We start from the raw sequence: 19588 nt of genomic DNA, 5'->3' as shown, positions 1-19588 counted from the left end.
TCGCTTCTGTTATAATTGTCTCCATCCATTCTCCTGGTCCCTTCCACCTTATATGTTTATCACTTGCATTACTCTCTCAGGTCCAGATCCTTGCACTGGAATCTCTGTGTGGCAGAGTAACCCTTCTTTCTTGAGACTAAAATCCGAAATGTCTCAAACCTAATTCTTGCCTGTATGTGGAACCCTTAACTCTTCCATATCTTGGTTGGAAACATGAAAAGGGCATTTACAACACAATAATTTCAGGGAAAGTGAGTTTATTGAAGAACTCACAATTCTCTGACCCCAGAATGAAACATGGTGACCCTCCTTTGCTATGATTTCTTGTCATCCTCAAAATAGCCCTGGCACATTAGTTCTTTTTAGTCTCTTTCTTCCTAGAATTTGAGTGTAGCTTAAACTGATTTCAAGCCCCAGCACATAATGCATTGTAATATTGTAAGGTCTCCCAGTTTGTACATTGTCCACAAAGTTGTTCTTCCATTTCTTTGTCCTAAAATTGTTTCTTACAAATTCAGAGTCAGGGGTGTTCTTCATGCTGATCACTTTAATTGGGATGGCTAGTACTTGACATGGGTTTGTAGCAACTGAGGAGAAAAATGTAAGAGCAAATAAAGGGACCAGGGATGGCGAGGTTGCTGGGGAGGAACAAACCATTCTGAGGAAACCGTTTCCACCAAGTCCTTGCTTCCAGTTCTTCATGGATAGAGAACATTGGGCCCCTCTTTTTCCACGGTGTCTACCTTCAGCCAACTCCCCACCCCCACTCCAAGCAGCTAGTTCGTACACACTGCAAGGACGGGAGTAGAGTTCAGGTAGTGTTTTGGTTTATTAGTGTTGTCACAGTGACAGGAACCCCCAGACTAGGAAGAGGAACTCCTACTAGAACCTTTTTCTTACCATTCCCTTCCCCTGGGGCTCAGAGCCTCTAGGCTTTTCCTTTCCCCCTACTTCCAGGCCTTTCCTTGGCCCTTAGCATGTTAGGATGTGGCCAGGAATCAGAAACGGATCCTTTTCCCAGCACTAGCTGTGTGCTGCATTCATGGAAAGTGGGAAGCTATACACAGGTATCCGTCTTGGGTACCAAGATTACCAGTTCCCATAGGGCTGGATCTCGGCTGGCTGGTAAACCAGTGGCGCTTCACTGCCCCAGGGTGGTTGGCCATCCTTATGGATTTTTCCCCAGTGCGGCAACTGCCACCATTCAGGATGGCTCCCCACATCTGGCACGGCCACCATGAGTTCTAGGAGCCAACAGGGCTTCGTCCTCAGAACAGTGCTCGGGCAATCTTCCTCCCTTTGGCCTTGATCCTGGGAAAAGAACCCCCTCCTCCCTCACTTGGGGGAGTTCCCGAGGCAGAAGGGCCACTGGCACGGCCCAGTGTAGCAGTGGAGGGCCGTCGCCGCTGCCGCAGGAGGAAATCGAGTGAAGCTCCATCCATAGCGTAGAAGACGTTAGCCGAGGGGGGGATGGTCAGCTCTGTAGGTTCAGAAAGGGTGTCAAACACAAACACAGTCATTCCCCGCACAACCCCCCGCATGTGGATGCACTCTCCTCCAGAGTCTGTCTGCCCTCCCAGCCTCTGACCTCGCTCCCCTGGGAGCAGCTGCACTAGCTCATACTCTGAAGCCACCGCAGAATCACGATTGTTTTTCTTAAGGACACGACTGATGACACTTGGAGCCTTGTCCTGGCTTGTCACCTGGCAGGACAGTAGACCAAAAGAGCAATCAGTTGGCCATGATGACCTGTGCTTTCCATTTTTCCAACCCTAGCCAGTAATCCCAACCAGAAAAGGTTACCCGCACCCAAACTTTCAAGCGAAGAGGGAAACCCAACATGGTGGCTCCCTGTACTCCATCCGCCAGCCCACATAGTTGCTGGGCTGCTTCCTGTGGGGAAACTGCTATTGGTTCTGAAAATCTAATACAGCCACCCAAAGTTCAAGGTGCACCAGCTAATGCAAAGTAACCTTCAAAAGAAAACATGGTTGCTAAAACCAAAGGTCAATTAAAAGTAAAAACAGGGCTTCCCTGGTGGCGCAGTGGTTGAGAGTCCACCTGCCGATGCAGGGGACACGGGTTTGTGCCCCGGGCCGGGAGGATCCCACATGCCGCGGAGCAGCTAGGCCCGTGAGCCATGGTAGCTGAGCCTGCGCGTCCGGAGCCTGTGCTCCGCAACGGGAGAGGCCACGGCAGTGAGAGGCCCGCGTACCGCAAAAAAAAAAAAAAAAAAAAAAAAGTAAAATCATCCTCCCATTTGGCTGTTGACATCTAAGACATCATCTATCTCTAGTCCCTCGGGGCACCATCCTTCACCCCACCTCCCAGCCCACAGCTCCCTCACCAAGATGCTCTTGTAGACACTGCCGTCTTCCCCCAGCTCCATCTGGACTCGGATGATGCGGCAATCAGAGGCCCCTGGCCCAGGCCCCCCTCCCCCATATCCAGGCCCCCTGGAGGCCCCTTCTGCACCCCCACTGAGCGGGGAGCCACAGGAGGCTGAGCGGCGGTGACCTCGAGAAGGCCTCGGGGAGGAGGCTGGGGGAGAGAGGTGGCTGGGGTCAGCGGGACTCTGAAGGGCTGGAGTGCTTTCCAGGGCGGAGTCCAGAGATGAGACAGACGGCCACTTCATGTGCTGGGGACAAACGACACAGGGAACTGGCACGAAGGCAGGGAGGTCAAGGAAGAAGGATTCACGAAGTCAGGGTCAGTGTTGAGGTCAGAGGTCAGGAGCGGAGCTCACCTGGGCCAGCCGGGTCAGCAGTGGAGCGGGGGTTGCAGGCACCTCCTCTGCCCCCACATTCGGCCAGTCCCAGGAGACAAGGGGTGTGGGACCTCCAACAGAACCCAGCACCCTGGAGTGGCAGGACATTGGGAAGGTCAGAGGGAGAAGGACAAGTCCCCAAGAGACCACCCTCCAACCACTGACTCCCTCACTCTGTCCACTGCGAGATGACAAGCGTTGGCCGAAGCACCCGCGGGGCAGGAGGGTCACTGCTACTGGATGGCTCCACCTCACAGGACACCTGATGGCTGGGGATGGGGGCAATGGGCAGAGGTCAGTGCATGACATACTGACCCCCACGCCCAGCCTGAGCCCTGGAGTCCCAACCGCACCCAGCCAGTCACCTCTGGGCCTCTGTCAGTGGCCGGAGCCCCTGTAGCCACCGCTGGATATCGGGGTCAGGTCGGAGGTCATAGCCACGACATTTGTTCTGGAGCTGCCTCAGCTCAGAAAGGACAGCAAACTCCTAGGAAGGAGCCCACAGACTGCAGGCGCCAAAATTCAGGAACCCCTGACTCTGCCCTCCTCTCCCCTTCCTGGGATGTAGCTAGGGACAGCTAGCATCCAGCCTAAATGCTCCCCTCACCTTCCTCCGCTTGTCAAAATTGATGTATCCGTTCTGCAAGGATAAAGGGGATGGGGTGAGGGTCCCAACCCTGCCACAGAGAGAACATCCCCTCTCCCAAACACTCACTTCACTCAGCCTCTCTGACTCCTCTGGCCCTCCCCCTCCTCCCCCTCTCATCCATCATGCCCCAAGACCCCTACCTTACCCTTTAAATAGAACATCATGGGTCAAAATTGTGTCCACTTTACAGTTGAGAAAATTAGAGCTCAGAAAAGATAAGGAACTTGCCCAAGATCCCAGTATTGATTTATTTAGCAAACTATATATGCTTACATCTCAGGCATGTTCTGAGCACTCGCCAAACGTTAATTCATTTAACTCTCATAATAAAAGGTTGATGTAGAGACGTCACTAGTTTCCCATTTACAAATCACTAAGGCACAAGGAGGTTAAACAAACTTGCCGAAGTAACAGAGTCCTGGCAGTGCTTCTGCCTTGCAGCCCCTTCTGGAAGGAGGTCTGTCTGACCCTGAGGCCTACTCATTCCATTATCGCAATGCGCACACACACGCACGCACGCACGCACGCACGCACGCGCACACACACACACACACACACACACACACACACACTGACCTCCAGCTCATCCTTGGAGGCTGCGTCCAGCATCACAAGGTCCTTCAAGAAGGTGCCAAGGTATGGGACCACACCCTGAGATCAGAGGTAAGAGTCAGTCACCCCTGCCATTGATCCAAGGGCCCTCCATCTCTCCGCACTTTCCTATCCCATTGCCTCAGAGAACAAGTTGAATTCTCCTCACGCTGCTGTGCCTCCTCTTCCATCCCTCAGACTGCTTCCACCCCCAACTAGTCACTCACCCCACCCCGGGAGCCAGACCTCGGGGACTTCTTGGAATTTGGCTCCAGAGAAGGCTGCAGCTTCACCTCCTGGTGGTGACAGAACAAGGAGACATGGGGGTGGGGGTGGGGGGGTGGGGGGGATGTCTGGGAATGCTGGGAACAGGCCTCACCTGCAGGAGGAGCTCCCGGCTCTGGGAATAATTATCCTCCTCGGAGAAAATCTGGCAGAGGCTGGAAAAGACTCTGAGGCTGTCCCTGGGGAGCAGGAGGCAGTGGTCTTGAGGAGGGCCCTGGCTCAGTTGCCCCCCTCCCAGCCCTTACCCGACTCCAGTGCCCCATCCTCCCCACCTGGCTGCTTCCCCCCAGGCTGCCCGAAGCCTGTGGATGGGGCTGGATTGCAGGGCCGACACCACAGCATACACTGAAGAGAAGTTTCGGAGCAGACGGCACTCCTGTGGGGTTCACAAGAGGGGGCCGCAGCTGTGGGCCTCTTTCCACACCACAGTCCCTAGTAGGGCCGAGCCTCTCTCTTACCTCTGCCACACGGATCCACTTCTCCAGCAGTCGGGCCCTCTGGGGGGGACGGAGTGGCCGTATGGTCACCTCCCCAGGCCCCTCTCCGGTTGAGGTAGCCCCCAGGACAGAGCTGACCACTGCCCCTGCCACCTTGTTGAACTGTATGACAGTAGCCCGGACAGACGGGCAGAGGTGGGAATGTCCTGGCCGGTCTCTGTGACCCCACAGGCCCCCCAGGCACTGAGAGGGGACCAGATTGAGAAATAGCTCCTGTGGGGCAGAGGTTAGAGGTTAAAGTTTGTAGTCAAGTGAGGTCAGCCTTCCAATATCGGGGGTGTGAGGATCTCAGGTGGCCAAGGAACCAGAGGGGCACAGGGTTTGAAGGGCAACAATCAAGAGGAAAGGGGGCAAGGTCAAAACTGGGTGGGCGAAGGAGACTGGGAGCTGGATCAGGAAGGATTGGAAGCACGCTAAGGATCTGGAGTCAGGGACAGGTTAGTAGGGGGCAGGGGGCAGGGGGGTCAGAGGTCAAGGTCTCACCGCATCTAGCAGGGTCAGCTGTTCGGCCAAGTGGTCAGCGAGGAACACCAGGACATCCGTGGGGTCAGCAGGGGGATCGCCGGGGAGGGCCAGGGGCTTAGGAAGTTCGGGGGTCTGGGGGTCCACCCGGGACCGGAGGTTGCGGATGAGGTCAGCGCCGCCCCCCCCAACACCCTCCCCTGCTGCATACCCTGTCCGAAGCAAGAAGCTCTCAAGCCAGTCAATCTGACCCTTGACCTCAGAGCCAAAATCCTCAGGGTGAGAGGCCAGCCAGGTTGACAGTACAGAGATGGCTACCCTGGGAGAAGTGGAATCCGCCAGGGGTCAGATGTCAGGCTGCAGCCTGGGCGGAGGGAACTGTGAGGTTAAGAATCAGGGGTCACTCACCCTTTTGTCCTCTCTAGCTCATCAGTAGGATGAGATTCAAGGGCTTCCAGCCTGGGGAGTGGAAGAGATTCTATCTGTCCATTTTTTCCAAAATGCTAGTGGCTTTGACTATTTGGGCGGGATATTCCGGCTTTAGAAAGTCCAGACATGTCAATGACCCTTGGCCCCTTATGACCCTGACCTGTCAGCCATAAGCCCTAGCAGGGCAGGCGTGGAGGTGAAGGCCCGGTGAGTAGCCAGGAAGGCTGCCGTGAAGGTCACGTCAGTCCCTGATGTCCGGGTGTCCAGCAGGTGTCTGACCAGGGCCTCCAGAGTGCCAGCTCGGAGCCTCCGGAAGGAACGCGGGGGAGGCCTCGGGGCCTGGGGGAGACAGAGGGCCAGTCACTGACCCTTTTTTCAACTCTGCCCCTAGATATCTGGGGGAAATCCCAGACCTAGGAGATGATCCAGGCTCACTGTATTAAGATTCAGAGAGGGCAAAAGACTTGACCTAAGTCACACAGCAGAGTGCAGTCTGCAAACTTCCAACCTGGCACTCTGGCCAGAAAGTTGGCCGGAGGAAGGGGAACTGGGAGGTGGAGGGTCAGAGGTCTGAAGTCAAAGTTATGATCTCACCAAGGGATCAACAGACCGATACTGGCGACTTGTGACAGTAAAGGTGGCACCATCCTCCTCCTCGTCCCAGACAGACACAGGGGCCTGGAGGAGCAAGGAAGGGGAGGTCAGACAGTTCCCCACCATACCCCACTGCCCAACCCTCAGCCCCAGGCCCTACTCCTCCCTCTGTACCCCTCACCTGTTGCGGCGGGGGACAGTACCAGCGAGTACGAGGGGTGGGGGGGACTGGTGACCCCAGGTCTCCCCCACTGGGGCCCAGACAGCCCCCCGCAAGCCGCCTCAGGGCCCGGTGGAGTCTAGGGGTTTGCCGTGGGGGGCTGGATGGAATGCAGGAACTCTGGTCCTGGAGACCGCTGTAGCCCCTTCCCCCCAGAGCTGAACCCCAGAACAGCGGAGAATCAAGGTGCAAAGGGTAGGAGACGGGAAGCGAGAGAGGCAGAAAGCCTGAGGCAGAGACCTTGAGAAGCTGAAACCTCAGTCACAGGCACAGCCGCATGCTCCGCCCTCCCCCGCAGGAACTGACCAAGCCCAAAGAGTTAGTCCTTCCCCTTAGCCCCCTTTCCCCGGGTCCCTCAGCCCTGGAGACACCCCTCGAGGTGGCGGCTCTGATCCCAGTACAGGAGGAAGGGGAAGTGGGGATGATGTGGGGGAAAGACTCAGAGTGTCATGTGACCCAGCCCCTCCCCCAACCGATCCCGAAAAACCAGCCCTGCTAGTCACCCAGCCCTCACCCAGACTCTGGACCCAGGAGTCCAAAGCCTCGGGGCCTCAAATCCAACTTTTGGCGCCTCCCGAGGCCCCAGTCATACTCCTGGCCACCGCCATTAGTCCCGGAGAAAAGCAGGTGACCACCCGCCACTCAGCCCGGGATGGTCCCTCCAAGGTCCAAGAACCTTGGCTTCGCGCCTCCACCGAGAGCCCGGCAGGAGAGGGGGGAGGGGTCACGAAGTCAAAGGGTTCCCTCCCCAATCCCGGAATCAGAGGAGCGGGTTACTGTGGAAACAAACCCCTCCCCGCCAAACAAAAACAGGGAGGGAGACAGGGACCTAGACACCAAGCCCAGAGAGACGGGCACACTCGGGCACAGGCGGAGAGGGCCAGAGACCCGCAGGACAGCCAGCCAGACGCTCCTGGCAGGAACAGGGCAGGTTCCTGCGGGCAGGTCCTGAGTCACACTGCGGCACAGAACCACAGAAACGCCGGGACTCCCCGCAGCGGGGAGACAGGCAGACACCAGCGAGAGGCGCGGAAGTAGCTGAGGCAGGAAGAGATGAAGGGACACAGACACCAAAAGGTGGAGAGTCTCAGAAATATACACGCCCCCTACCTCCCACCTCCCGCGTCTCACCTCGTCGTCTTCTTCTTCCTCCTCCTCCTCCTCCTCCTGCCCCCCGCCCACGCCCCGGCCACCTGGGCCCCCACCCTCTTCGGGGTCTCGACTCCGGAAGCTGCTCAGCACGACTCCCCCGGGGGGGCTCGTGTCCCAAAACAGCCGCAGGGGCCGCGGGAGCATGGCCGAGTGAAGGAATCAGCGGGGTCGGGCCATGGGGGCGCCTGGGGAGAGACAGGAGGGGTCAGGTGGAGAGTCAGGTGGACGCGGGGGATCCGGAGGGGAGGTAAGCGGGTGGGTTCTAGGTAACCGGATGGGAGTCCTGAAGGGAGGCTGGGCGGGGGGGAAGGAGGGATACAGGGGTGGAATATGGGGGGCCTTGCATTTTGGGGATGAGGGGGTCACGAGTACGGGAACGGGCAGGGTCACAGGGTGCTCTGGCTCTGACCTGCTCAGGAGGAGTGGGGGCAGCGAGGGTCCCGGGCCGCTGTTCCCGTAGGTCTCCGGCCCCTGATCAAGTTCCCGGACCGAGTCCCTTCCCTGGCTTTTCGGCACCCCCTTGTACCCCACCCCCTCGCCAGACTCCCGGGCCCTCCCGCCCTTTCCGCTCCCCCCACGTCCGCCCGCTCCGCGAGCAGGAGCCAAAAAGGGAAGGAAGTGAGGACAGGAGCCAGGGCCGCGGACGAGAGGAGCGCTAGACACTCAGGGGCCGGGACCCAGGAGCCCGGGTCTCCAGCTCCGCTGTCCTCGGGCCCCCCGGACTCGGGGATCCTGGAACCCAAGTCGCCCCGCACTTAACTGATATAAAGATTTCAGTCTCCAGCCCCCGGGGAAGGGCAGGAGCCAAATTTGACATTCCTCTCCCCTAACACAACCACTAGGCTAAAACTCCCGCGGGAAGCGTTTTAGGCGGGGACGGACACAGTTACTCCAGCCCGCGGGGTTCCACTCCCACCCCCACACGCGCGTGTAGCGGGCCGAAATCCACTCCGGCTTTTCCTGAGAGCCCTGGGTTCCCGCCCCCTCGGAAAGGGGCGGAGCAGGAAGCCGCCACGTCCGGTTAGGGACTCGGCGCTCGGGGGTTTCCGACGCCAGGGCCTGGATCTCGGTTCACGTACTGTCACCCCTCTAGGGCCGGCTTCTTCAGGGCGTCCTGTCCGCCATTAGTGGCGCCCGACCCCAATCAGTTCCGAAGGGGGATTGGGTGCAGCCGAGGCATTTGAGAGGCGGGGTCGTTGGAAGGAACCACACGCGATTGGAAGTGTTCTCGCGCTTGCAAAGGGGATCCCTGGGGAAGAACTAAGGCACCCGTTGGAAGCACTGAACAAGTTTATTCCCATACGATTAGACCCGCTCCCCGCGTCAGTCTGGCCGACCGTCCTGACCTTCGGAGGTCCCTAAGCCGAGCCGCTGCTTCCTTCCTCCAATAGTTATTTGATCCAACACCTGCTTTTGAATTCTTAGGACGCAAAAAGACTAACTTCTTATATTGAGCGCCCTCCAGCGGGCGCCAGGCCCTGTGCCGGCGCGGGGGATACACCAGGGGACGGACAGGCTCATCCTCGCCTTCGAGGAGACGACAGTCCGGGCAGGGAAACAAGCATTTAACAACGACTCGCACAATCACTTAAATACAACCGTGGTGAACCGCACAAGAGGGACACGCGGCGATCTGAGGGAATGACAAGGCTGACCTGATCTGGAGCCCAGGAAGGGCGAGGATGGACCAGGCAGAGGGAACAGCGCTCTGGGACCCAGGGAGGGTGGGAGGCTATTGAAGAAAAGGATCAGCCGTAGGTGTGATAAGCATTGAGAAGAGGGCCGGAGAGAGCACGAGGCGGGCTTGAAGAGGTAAGCAGTGGCTGGAGCGCAGGGATACACAAGCCAGGACAAGAAGAATGGATTTTGCCTCTCGAGCACCCGTTTCTGTCCCAGAGGTCCCTGAGACTATTTCAGGGGGTATGCGAAGTTTGGGCTATTTTCATAACAATCGCAAACTGTTATTTGCCTTTTCATTCTCATTCTCTAAAAAACGTACAGTGTTTTCCTGAAGCTACATGACGTGTATTGACATCGTCCCCACAGCTAATGGAACGTGTGCTTGTGTCTTTCTGTGTATTAAATTGTTCTCAGTTTTAAGTTCTAGTACAATAAATATCTATAGTTTATAACCCACATAAGCAAAAGCTCTGTAGGGTCCTTGATAATTTTTAAGAGGTCCTGAGAACAAAAATTTTGATAACTGCTGCTCTAGAGCCCTAAGAAGGTGAATGTCTTTTGTCTTTTCAGAAAGCAGCTGCTCACTGGAGAGAGACTGGAGGGGGCACGAACCAAGGGTATACAATTTGGGGGAGTTACTACAGTGGCTCAGACCAGAGATGATGGTGGCTTCCCCAGGATGGTGGTGAGTTGGCCTCACTGTGTTTTCTGGAAGAGAAGTAAAAAGGAGGTGAGGAATTCGGGGCAGGGTGAAGTGCTCATGGTCAATCCAGAGACAAATGAACATCATGGGCACAGAGGATGGCAGATGATAGAGGCTAACATTTTCTATGTTTTAAGCCTGGCACTGTGCCAAGTGCTTTTGCTCCTGCATCTTCCAGAGGAGATGCCCTTTCTCTTTTAATCATTCCAAGAGCCCTCTGAGGCTCTGCTGGCCGGAAGGGTAGCCACCACCCACTTGTGTCTGTTGAGCATTTGAAATGTGGCTAGTCCAAATTCAGGTGTGCTGCCAGTTTAAAATAAACTCCTGTTTTTGAGGACTTAGAATGGAAAAAACACTATAATTTCTTATACTGATGACATGTTGCCACGATAACATTTTGGATATATTAGATATCTCTTTACCTTTTTAAAGCAGTCCCTAGATTATATATTTAAATTTACGTATGTGGTTTGCATTATAATTCTATTGGACAGCACTGCCTAAGCAGTTTTTTTCCCCCTACACCCAAGGAAACTGAGGTGTAGCATGTTTGAGATGGCAGGATTTAATGCAGGTCTGTGTGAATTCCAAGTCTGGGTTCTGCCCACCAAGCCAGCAGCCTCCCTCCTGGGTGAGGAGTTGGGCAGAGGGGATAAAATGAGAAGGGAAAAATAAAGGAAGGTAGAGTGTTGTTACCTTTTCCACTGAATCCTTGGAAGTTCCCAGGTAGGCAGCTGTGGAGAGAAATTTAGAAGGGATGGGATGGGGCAGTAGAAGGGCAGAGGGATGGGTGTCAGACTTCTTCTGGGAGGAGGAAGAGAATGTCTGCCAGTCAAGGGTCCCAGCCTGGGTGGGACTTACACTCACCGGCCCAGCCCAGCACGTTGATGAGCCCAAGGAGGAGAAAGGCAGACAGGAAGAGGCCTACGCCATCCTCCAGAGAGGGCCCAGAGAGACCTGGCAGGCAGAAGGAGCAAGAATGAGTCTGAAATTCCCAGGCACCTCTCCCCACACCCCTCCCCATTTCTCCATATTTCAGGCTCTTACCAGCTACCTGCAGGGTTACCTCGGCGCTGCGCCCCAAGGCGGGCAGGCTGGGGTGGTGGACACGACAGGCATAGCGTGCCCCATGCTGCCCGGTGGTGACTGGGGGTGGCTGCAGGTGTGCAGAGAGGCTCACGGAGCCATCTGAGTGATGGCTTAGGGCGGAGAGCCATCTCTGCCCCTCGGCCTTCTGAAAGCGACCCTCTGGGCCGCCCCAGAGCTCCCACTCCACCTCCAGGCCCTCGGAGGGGTAGAAGTGGGACACGAGGCAGAGCAGCTCCGGGGGTGCCTCCCTGGGGGCAGCCCATATAAGAGGTGCTGGTGTCAGGGTCACCTTGGGGGGCTCTGGGGAGAGAGTAAGAAAGCAGCATGAGGGAATCAATCTACACCGTCCTCTCTCAGAGGCCCTCAGTGTGCCCTCTGGCTTCCCCAATACTGAGGGGTTCGGGTTTTCTCCTCCCAGGATGGGGAACCTGCCATCTCTCCATTGGTGTTTCACAGGAATCTCCATGCCAAAGCCCCCATTCTCAGGGACCCCTACTCCCTCAGATTTGGGAACCTTCATCCCAAAGCCGCTCAGATTCCCAGGGACCCTCTACCCATTGCCCCCCTGACTCTCAGGGACCCCCAATCTGTCTCCCTCTACTCACCCAGCACCCTTTTCTCCACCATCCTTCCCCAATCATGGTGTCCCCATAATCCCAGTGATCACCCTCTACCCACAGAGACCCCTGTCCCCTCACTCACTCTGTACGGCAAGCTCCAGGGTGGTCTGCCCTTGTAGGTATGGCAGGTGTACAGTAGCCAGATAGGTGCCCTCCTGGAAGGGCTGCACTGCAGGCAGCCAGAAGGTCCCATTTCCGGTCCACGGCCCCAAGGGCTCCTCATCATCCCAAGCAGCAAATGCCACCGCCCCCTCTCGGGCAGCTGGCATTTGCCCACTCAGCCCAGGAGTTGCAGCCAGCATCAGGTGCCCCTTACCCAGGTGCTGGCGTCGCCATTCCAGCCCAAAGGGAGGGGGACCTGGGGCCAGAGAGGTAGCAGCCTTGGGGATGGGGGGCGAGTAGGCGAAGCTCAGGTCCAGCAGGGCATCTTGTCCCAATCGGATGCGAGGGGTGGGGGTGTGAGTGAGGACAGTCAGCACAGCTGAGGAAGATGAGGAGAGGAAGGTGGGGAGGGGGAGAGGAAGAAAGAGAATAAAATAGAGAAATGGAGTTACGGGGGGGACTCGACTCTAATTTACCCACCCCTCTGACGACACCTCCTTTCTGACACTCACCATCTTCCAGCCCTCCCTGCAAATCCCCTTTGCCCTGGGACTGGGCGGGACCCAGTGAGACTCAGAGTGAGCAGAGAGGTCTCACGGTGAATAGAGGCAGTGAGTGGGTACAGCCCTTGAAGGCTGCTCGGAACACACAGCCCGTGCTGCACCAGCTCTGGGGTCAGCGGGATCTGAGTGTGCCCTGACACAACCTGAACCAGCCCACCAGCCTCCACGCCCACCTTTGAAGAGCCAGGCCCTTCTTGGTTTGCTGGTGAAGAAGTGATGATTCATGACTGTCAACCCTATGGTGCTATGCAGAGTATTTACTGACTCTGGAAGGTTCTGGCTCTAGACTAGACGTGAACACAGACATCTGTGATCTACTGAGGCAGTATATGCTGGTTGAGTGCCTGGAGCCTGGCTGCCCTGGTTAATCCCCACTCTGCAGCTATTTATATGGCCTTGGAACAGTTACTTTACTCTTCACTTTCTGAATCTCCTAAATAGGGATAATAATGATGATAGTACCTATCCCATGAGGTTGTAGTGAAGGTTAAATCATTTAACACCTGCTACTCAGACATATGCAGTTCCTGATTCTGGATAACAAAGACATCTATATATGAAAGCTGCTTAGAACAGTGCCTGGAACACAGTATGACTACAAAAGTGTTTGGTGTGATTACAGCCAACCATCTGCCAGACAAATGTAACGTGCCCCAACTCAATAGCATCTCTAGAACATTTCCCCACTCGGCTCCAATGCCCATCTTACCTGCCTTGACCAATGATCACCACCAGCCCCCAGGCGCTAAAGGCAAGCATTTGGAGTCCCTAAGACTCCTTCTTCTAATTAATTCATTCAACTAATATTTATTGAGCACCTAGGATGTTCACGGTTGACGAGAGTGGTAAACAAGACAGGCAGCCCCTGCCTTCAAATTGTGTAGGAGACAGATTGCCAAATATAATGTGCTATGTGCTCTCCCCACCAGGCCCTAATTCTGTCTCCCAAATAGATCTTACATGTTTCCTACTCAAGTTCTTATCAATATACATTTGGACAATTACAACAGCCTCCTCTCAGGTCTCCCTATCCTCTATCAGTATCTCTCTCCCTTTCATTTCATCCTCCACACTGAAACCAAATAGCGTGGCTACAAATCTGATCTGGGCACTTGCCTGTTTAAAAATCCCAGCTACCTAGGAAGCCAGCAACTAAAGGCACACGCTGGAGCTAGATGGCCCGGGTTCAATTCCTAGCCCTGCTTCTTACAAGTTGTGTGTCCCTGGGCAAATTACCTAACTGCTCTGTGTCTCATATATCTTCATCTGTGACATGGGAATAACATCAGTACCTAGTTCTTACGGTTGTTGAGAGGAATAAATAAGATTATGCCTATAAAGTGCTTAGAACAGGAGCTGGCATATAGAAAATGCTTAGCTGTTACTATTTTCATTACTGTCATCATCATCATGATGGACTTGCTGGGTATCTTGGGAAAAGGACTTAATCTCTATTTTCCCCATTAGTCCAATGATCTAATCCTTGCCACCTTTTGTAGGAATCAAGTAAAATAACAGGCTTTTGGAAAAATGGCACACACACACACACACACACACACACACACACACACACAAAACTCCTGATGGTTCACTATCATTTATAAACTCCAGCTTTCACAGTACTTGGTAATCCAGCCCATCTTTCCAGACTTCTCTTGCACCCTAAGAACCAGCCACATAGAATCCCTTTCTTGAGACCAGCAGAAACTCTAGTCACTGGGCTTTTCTTTGCTTTGGTTCCTTCGGTTTCTAATGTCCCTCCCCCATTTTCTCCAACATCTAACTACTTCATGTCCTTCAGATCTGTTCCACTGCCAGAAATGTCTGGGTCTTCCAGGTAGAAGTAATTTTTTTCTCTTGTGGTTATTTTTTTATTTTTTTTTTCTTTTGCGGTACGCGGGCCTCTCACTGCTGTGGCCTCTCCCGTTGCAGAGCACAGGCTCCGGACGCGCAGGCTCAGCGGCCATGGCTCACGGGCCTAGCCGCTCCGCGGCATGTGGGATCTTCCCGGACCGGGGCATGAACCCGTGTCCCCTGCATCGGCAGGCGGACTCTCAACCACTGCGCCACCAGGGAAGCCTCTGTGGTTATTTTTATGTCATTTTTTTTCTTTTTTCTTCTTTTGGCCATGCCACGGGGCTTACGGGATCTTAACTCCCCAACCAGAGATTGAACTCCAGGCCCTCAACAGTGAAAGAGCAGAGTCCTAACCACTAGACTGACAGGGAATTCCCTATTTTTTTTTTTTTTTTTGCGTTATGCGGGCCTCTCACTGTTGTGGCCTCTCCCATTGCGGAGCACAGACTCCGGACGCGCAGGCTCAGCGGCCCAGCCACTCCACATGTGGGATCCTCCCGGACCGGGGCACGAACCCGTGTCCCCTGCATCGGCAGGCGGACTCTCAACCACTGCGCCACCGGGGAAGCCCCCCCTTTTTTTGTGTAATTTTCAATCCTAGCTTCTAAGGCCTATAAGGTTAAACTTCTCTGAACTTCATGGGATTGTTTTTGTTCAATAGAGTAAAAAAAAGTAAGCAATTTCATTTAGTTTATTAAAATCCAAAAATACATTTTTGCATTGTAAGAATCAATCTGTAGGATTAATAAACAAAACCTAAAGGTTTTACAGTTCAACCTTAAGCTAACAGTGCTCTTTAATATGGGATTATGAAGCAATTTTAGACCTGCATCCCACAACCTGGACTCTGTAAAAATACAAATGTAAACACAACAGGGCCAGAACCTGTTGGTAAGGAAATTTCTACCTGTTTTGCAGCTTGTATTATATAGGCTTATGCTTTTCTGTTAAAAAGTGAATGGTAAAAACTATTATAAAATATTACTGGGGCTTCCCTGGTGGCGCAGTGATTGAGAGTCCACCTGCTGATGCAGGGGACATGGATTCGTGCCCCGGTCCGGGAAGATCCCACATGCCGCGGAGTGGCTGGGCCCGTGAGCCATGGCCACTGAGCCTGCGCATCTGGAGCCTGTGCTCCGCAACGGGAGAGGCCACAGCAGTGAGAGGCCCGCGTACTATATATATATATATATAACTGAAAAAATTTAAACCCAAATCTAATCAAGCCTCTAGTTCTAACTACCAATTTATAGGAAATATGGAGGGAAAAGGAACAAAGGAAATGACAGGATGAGGAAACAATTGGCCAAATATAGAATGTGGGAACTTCTACAGAACAAATGACAAATCAATAGCATTTAAAGGGGTGGGGCAATTACAAATAAAAGAGACTTAAGAGACAAAACTGGGACCTCCCTGGTGGCGCAGTGGTTAAGAATTCGCCTGTCAATTCAGGGGACAAGGATTCGATCCCTGGTCCAGGAAGATCCCACATGCCACGGAGCAACTAAGCCCATGTGCCACAACTACTGAACCTGCACTCTAGAGACCGTGAGCCACAACTACTGAAGCCCGCGTGCCTAGAGCCCATGCTCCACAAGAGAAGCCACCGCAACGAGAAGCCCGCACACCGCAATGAAGAGTAGCCCCCACTCACTGCAACTAGAGAAAGCCCGCATGCAGCAACGAAGACCCAAGGCAACCAAAAATAAATAAATTTTTTAAAAAAGAGAGACAAAACTGTTATAGACTGAATGTCTGTGGTTCTCCCTCCCCCAACCCCCCCAATTCAAATGTTGAAGCCTTAACCCACAATGTGGCTGTATTTGGAGATAGGGACTAGGAGGAGGTGATAAAGTTAATGAGGTCATAAAGGTAGGCCCTAACCTGATAGAGCTGGTGCCCTTATAAGAAGAGGAAGAAACACCGCAGCTCTCTCTCTCCCCTCCACGTGGGGACACAGCCAGAAGGCAGCCATCTGTAACCACAAGGGGAGAGTTCTCACCAGACAACAGCCCTGCTAGCACCTTGATCTTGGACTTGATCTTGGACTTCTAGCCTCCAAAACTGAGAAAATAAATTCCTGTTGTTTAAGCCCCCTGGTTTATGATATTTTGTTTTGGCAGCCCAAGCAGCTGCAACAACCAAATAGAATATATAGACCTCTTTTTTATCCTGACTGAAGCAAACAGACTGTAAAATAACATCATTGAGACAATCGGGAGAAATTTAATATGAGCCAGGAGTTAAATGATACTAAGGAATTATTGTTTGTTTTGTTAGGTATGATAATGCTATTGTGTGGGGGGGGTTGTTAAAGTCCTTATATGATAGAGATGCTTACTGAAGTACTTATGAGTAAAATAATACGATGGGATATACTTAAAAATACTTCCAAAAAAGAACAGAAGTTTGGGGGAGGATAGGTAAAACAATTTGGTAAAATGTAATAACTATACAAGTAGATAATGGGTATATGGTGGGTTCATTTTACTGTTCTCTACTTTAGTGTGTTATTGAAACTTTCTATAACAATTTTAAAAGAACGATGAGAATTAAATACTATACACACAAGTATATTACAAAAGTATATTTCTCAAGAAACATTTTAGAGTATTTGACAACTAATTTGGTAAGAAATGAAGTATAAATGCATACTAGCAAAATTACTGATGATCTGTGACCCTGGAAAGAGTTCATTTTTAACTTTACATTGAAACAACAACTTTCACATTCTTAAATCCCTAATCAAGTAGGAATGCTTGAAAAGGAGGGCTGAACACAGCAACTAGTTTTCACCCCTGGTGGTGGGTGAGATGCAATAATTTTCTCTCCTGGGCACACACCCATGGCTCCCTATCTGCACTTCTTTTATGGTCCAAGTCACTTTCTACTCTACAATTACCCAAGACAAATCTGATGGGAACCTTCCTGAGAGTAGACTCTACATCCGATCACCTTTGTGACCCTTAAAAGTAACCAAGGCCACCCAGAGGTTCTGATTTAATTCATCTGGAATAAAACTCAGATTTCAGTATAACCTCCAAAAGGATTCTTATTTGCAGCCTGGACTGAGAACTACTGGGCCCTAATTTATTCTTGGTGATAATAAATATTTAATCAGTGAATAAATTAACAAAGTGTCTCGCTTGATTTTTACAACAATGGGAAGGCAGATGGGAAATAACCATCCACATTTTACAGTTGGAAAAGCATATTCAGAGAGAAAAGGACATTCTCACCCCACCTTGTGAAGCCAACAGCCTGGGAAATATTCCTACCCACTAGAGAGAGCTACTGTCCCCACAAGGAGCAGTTTGCCTCTGCCCCTGCCCACAGCGAGGTCTGGGGACTAAGAATGGAGGTGTAGGCAGATGTGAGGGTTTCAGGGTGGGTGCTGAGCCCCGTGGGTGATTCTCTCTCAGTGATGAGGGTGGCAGGGAGAAGGTACTGGGGAAGGGAGGGTGTAGGGCTCGGCTGGGGTTGACCAGCCGGTCAGGCTGTATTGTTTCCATAAAATCGCACAAGACTGAAGGAAGCCGAGGACTCTGTTAATATCCTACCTACCCTCTCGAGAAGACCTCCGAGAAATCCCAAATCCCGGTCATATCTTCCCCATTCTTGCTTTATCGGCCCACTCCCTCCCTGCGCCCCAGCCCAGCAAGGTGCCCGACCCCTGGGCCTCAAACTGCGTCACACAATGCAGTAAGTGGCCCTTGCAGCGGGAACCATTAGATCTGCCGCTTCCCTTCCACGCACTCAAGCCCACCATTCGGTGACCACAGAGTCAGGGCATCATCACGCGCCATAGGGAAGGGTCTGTCAAGGGAGGTCGACGCGCTAGAGCTCAAGAGCCTGCGCTTTGCTGGTTGCCGCAGTGCCGGATGTGGGCGCGGGTGGGGCGCGAAGGCTGTTTTTTTAAACTGGGTGAACCGCAAATGTGGGGGAGCCTAGCAAGATCTAGGAGGAAAGGTGCAAAAGTTCCTGTTTCTGAGACCCTCCCAACTCTGTCGCCTAGCGAGTTTCTTAAGGTCGGGTGTCAGGAACCCCCGCCTGGCTCCAAAGCCCCGCCCCAAACCGCACTTTTGTTTAAACTAGGCTGGGACTAGAAGAACCGGTAGAGACATCTTAACTTCAGCTGAACTGCCTCGATTTATAAATAAAGAAACTGAGACCCGACTAGGGAAATGACTCGCTCAAGTCCACATAGCGAGTTAACGGCTGATCTGGACCCTTAGAATCTACCCGTTTATCTCTACTTCCCCTCGGTAGCTACCTGTTGCCATGGTGATGAGAGCAGGCTCCGGCTGAGGCTCGGACTGTGGTCGAAGGAGGCTGGAGAGGCTGAGGACCGGGCTGGACATGCTGACCATGAGCCACCTCCCATCCAGGGCCCGCGGGCAGCTCTGCTCCGGGGTCAAGCCGCTGAGCCAGATCGCCGAGGCAGGAAGCGGGACGTAGTGGCTCATTTCGCAGCGTGGCGCGGGGGCGTCCTGCGGGTATCGCCTGAAGGCGGCCAGGAGGGTGCCCGCGGGGTCTGTGAGCACAGAGAGAGAAGTTGCTGCAGTAGAATCTCCGCCAGGAAAGGGGAGGGGAGAGCAGCGTCCAGGGAATTTTAAAGGTACAGACTACCCGGTAGCGAGAGATTTAAAAGTGATCCAGTTTCATTTTACAGAGGGGGAAACTGAGGCCCGAGGTCACTGTGAGACCTAAAGAGCAGGGGGGTTCGGTGGAGGCGACAGAGTTGGGAGCGAGTCCAGCATGACTCACCATGCACTTTGAGGTAGCGCTCTGGGTCGAGGTCCGGCCGGGGAGGTGGGCTCTCCGAGCTCTGGCGCAGCAGCAGTGCAGAGGGTTTCTTGGACAACCGGCCCCCGCCCGCATCCTCCACGAACCAGCACTCTATCACTGCGGGTCCCGCCGAGACGACGGTCGCCGTGCCTGGGGGGTATGGGCGCGAGTGAGGGGACGGCCCCAACGTCAGGTGACCCGACCTCCTCCACCCCACCCCCAGACGTGGTGGCAGTCACCTCCCACCTCTTCCCTAGGCTAAGAGTCGCGGGGTTCGCTCACCCAGAGCCACAGCGAGGAGCAGGGACAGAGGCTTCATGGCGCCGCGATCTTCTCAGCTCCGAAGCCGGCTTTCCCCCTTTAACTTTCACTTTCACTTTCCTCCAAAGGCCGGCAGGAGGGGCGGAGGAAATCTCCGCTCCGGCTAGGGGAGGGCTCGGGGGAGGCAGGTGCTTCCTCCGCCGGCTGGGATCCCGGAACATCCTCTCCAGTTCTGATCTGGGGAACTCAGCCCCGCCCAGCCCTCCTGAACCACCC

The 19588-nt window shown here is 53.8% G+C and overlaps 2 protein-coding genes across 3 annotated transcripts; both read right to left on the bottom strand.

Annotated features, from left to right (window-relative positions):
* Positions 1 to 290: 290 nt before the first annotated feature.
* Positions 291 to 8274, bottom strand: RGL2 (ral guanine nucleotide dissociation stimulator like 2). 2 transcript variants are annotated; one of them, XM_082664422.1, is made up of 18 exons: positions 8056 to 8274; positions 7605 to 7831; positions 6275 to 6358; positions 5841 to 6019; positions 5660 to 5710; positions 5273 to 5570; positions 4751 to 5002; positions 4565 to 4668; positions 4387 to 4471; positions 4235 to 4303; positions 3993 to 4067; positions 3375 to 3407; positions 3133 to 3254; positions 2941 to 3036; positions 2747 to 2858; positions 2348 to 2638; positions 1589 to 1703; positions 291 to 1480 (listed from the first exon to the last, which is right to left on the bottom strand). In XM_082664422.1, the coding sequence occupies exons 2-18, from the start codon at positions 7788 to 7790 to the stop codon at positions 1269 to 1271; spliced, it is 2364 nt and encodes a 787-aa protein (XP_082520548.1). In that variant the 5' UTR covers positions 7791 to 7831; positions 8056 to 8274; the 3' UTR covers positions 291 to 1268. The 2 variants fall into 2 exon arrangements, with proteins under 2 accessions (XP_082520548.1, XP_082520549.1); XM_082664423.1 differs by having other exon boundaries at positions 7626 to 7831; positions 8056 to 8272.
* Positions 8275 to 8918: 644 nt separating this feature from the next.
* Positions 8919 to 19521, bottom strand: TAPBP (TAP binding protein). The gene is made up of 8 exons (XM_082664081.1): positions 19334 to 19521; positions 19031 to 19201; positions 18537 to 18797; positions 11821 to 12219; positions 11077 to 11418; positions 10897 to 10986; positions 10726 to 10763; positions 8919 to 10034 (listed from the first exon to the last, which is right to left on the bottom strand). The coding sequence occupies exons 1-8, from the start codon at positions 19368 to 19370 to the stop codon at positions 10023 to 10025; spliced, it is 1350 nt and encodes a 449-aa protein (XP_082520207.1). The 5' UTR covers positions 19371 to 19521; the 3' UTR covers positions 8919 to 10022.
* Positions 19522 to 19588: the final 67 nt, after the last annotated feature.

The sequence above is a fragment of the Grampus griseus genome (genome assembly GCF_964374135.1).
Source record: "Grampus griseus genome assembly, chromosome: 10".
In the NCBI taxonomy this organism is placed as follows: domain Eukaryota; kingdom Metazoa; phylum Chordata; class Mammalia; order Artiodactyla; family Delphinidae; genus Grampus; species Grampus griseus.
Note: the sequence above shows the minus strand (reverse complement) of the source record. Positions and strands in the feature narration are given on the sequence as shown.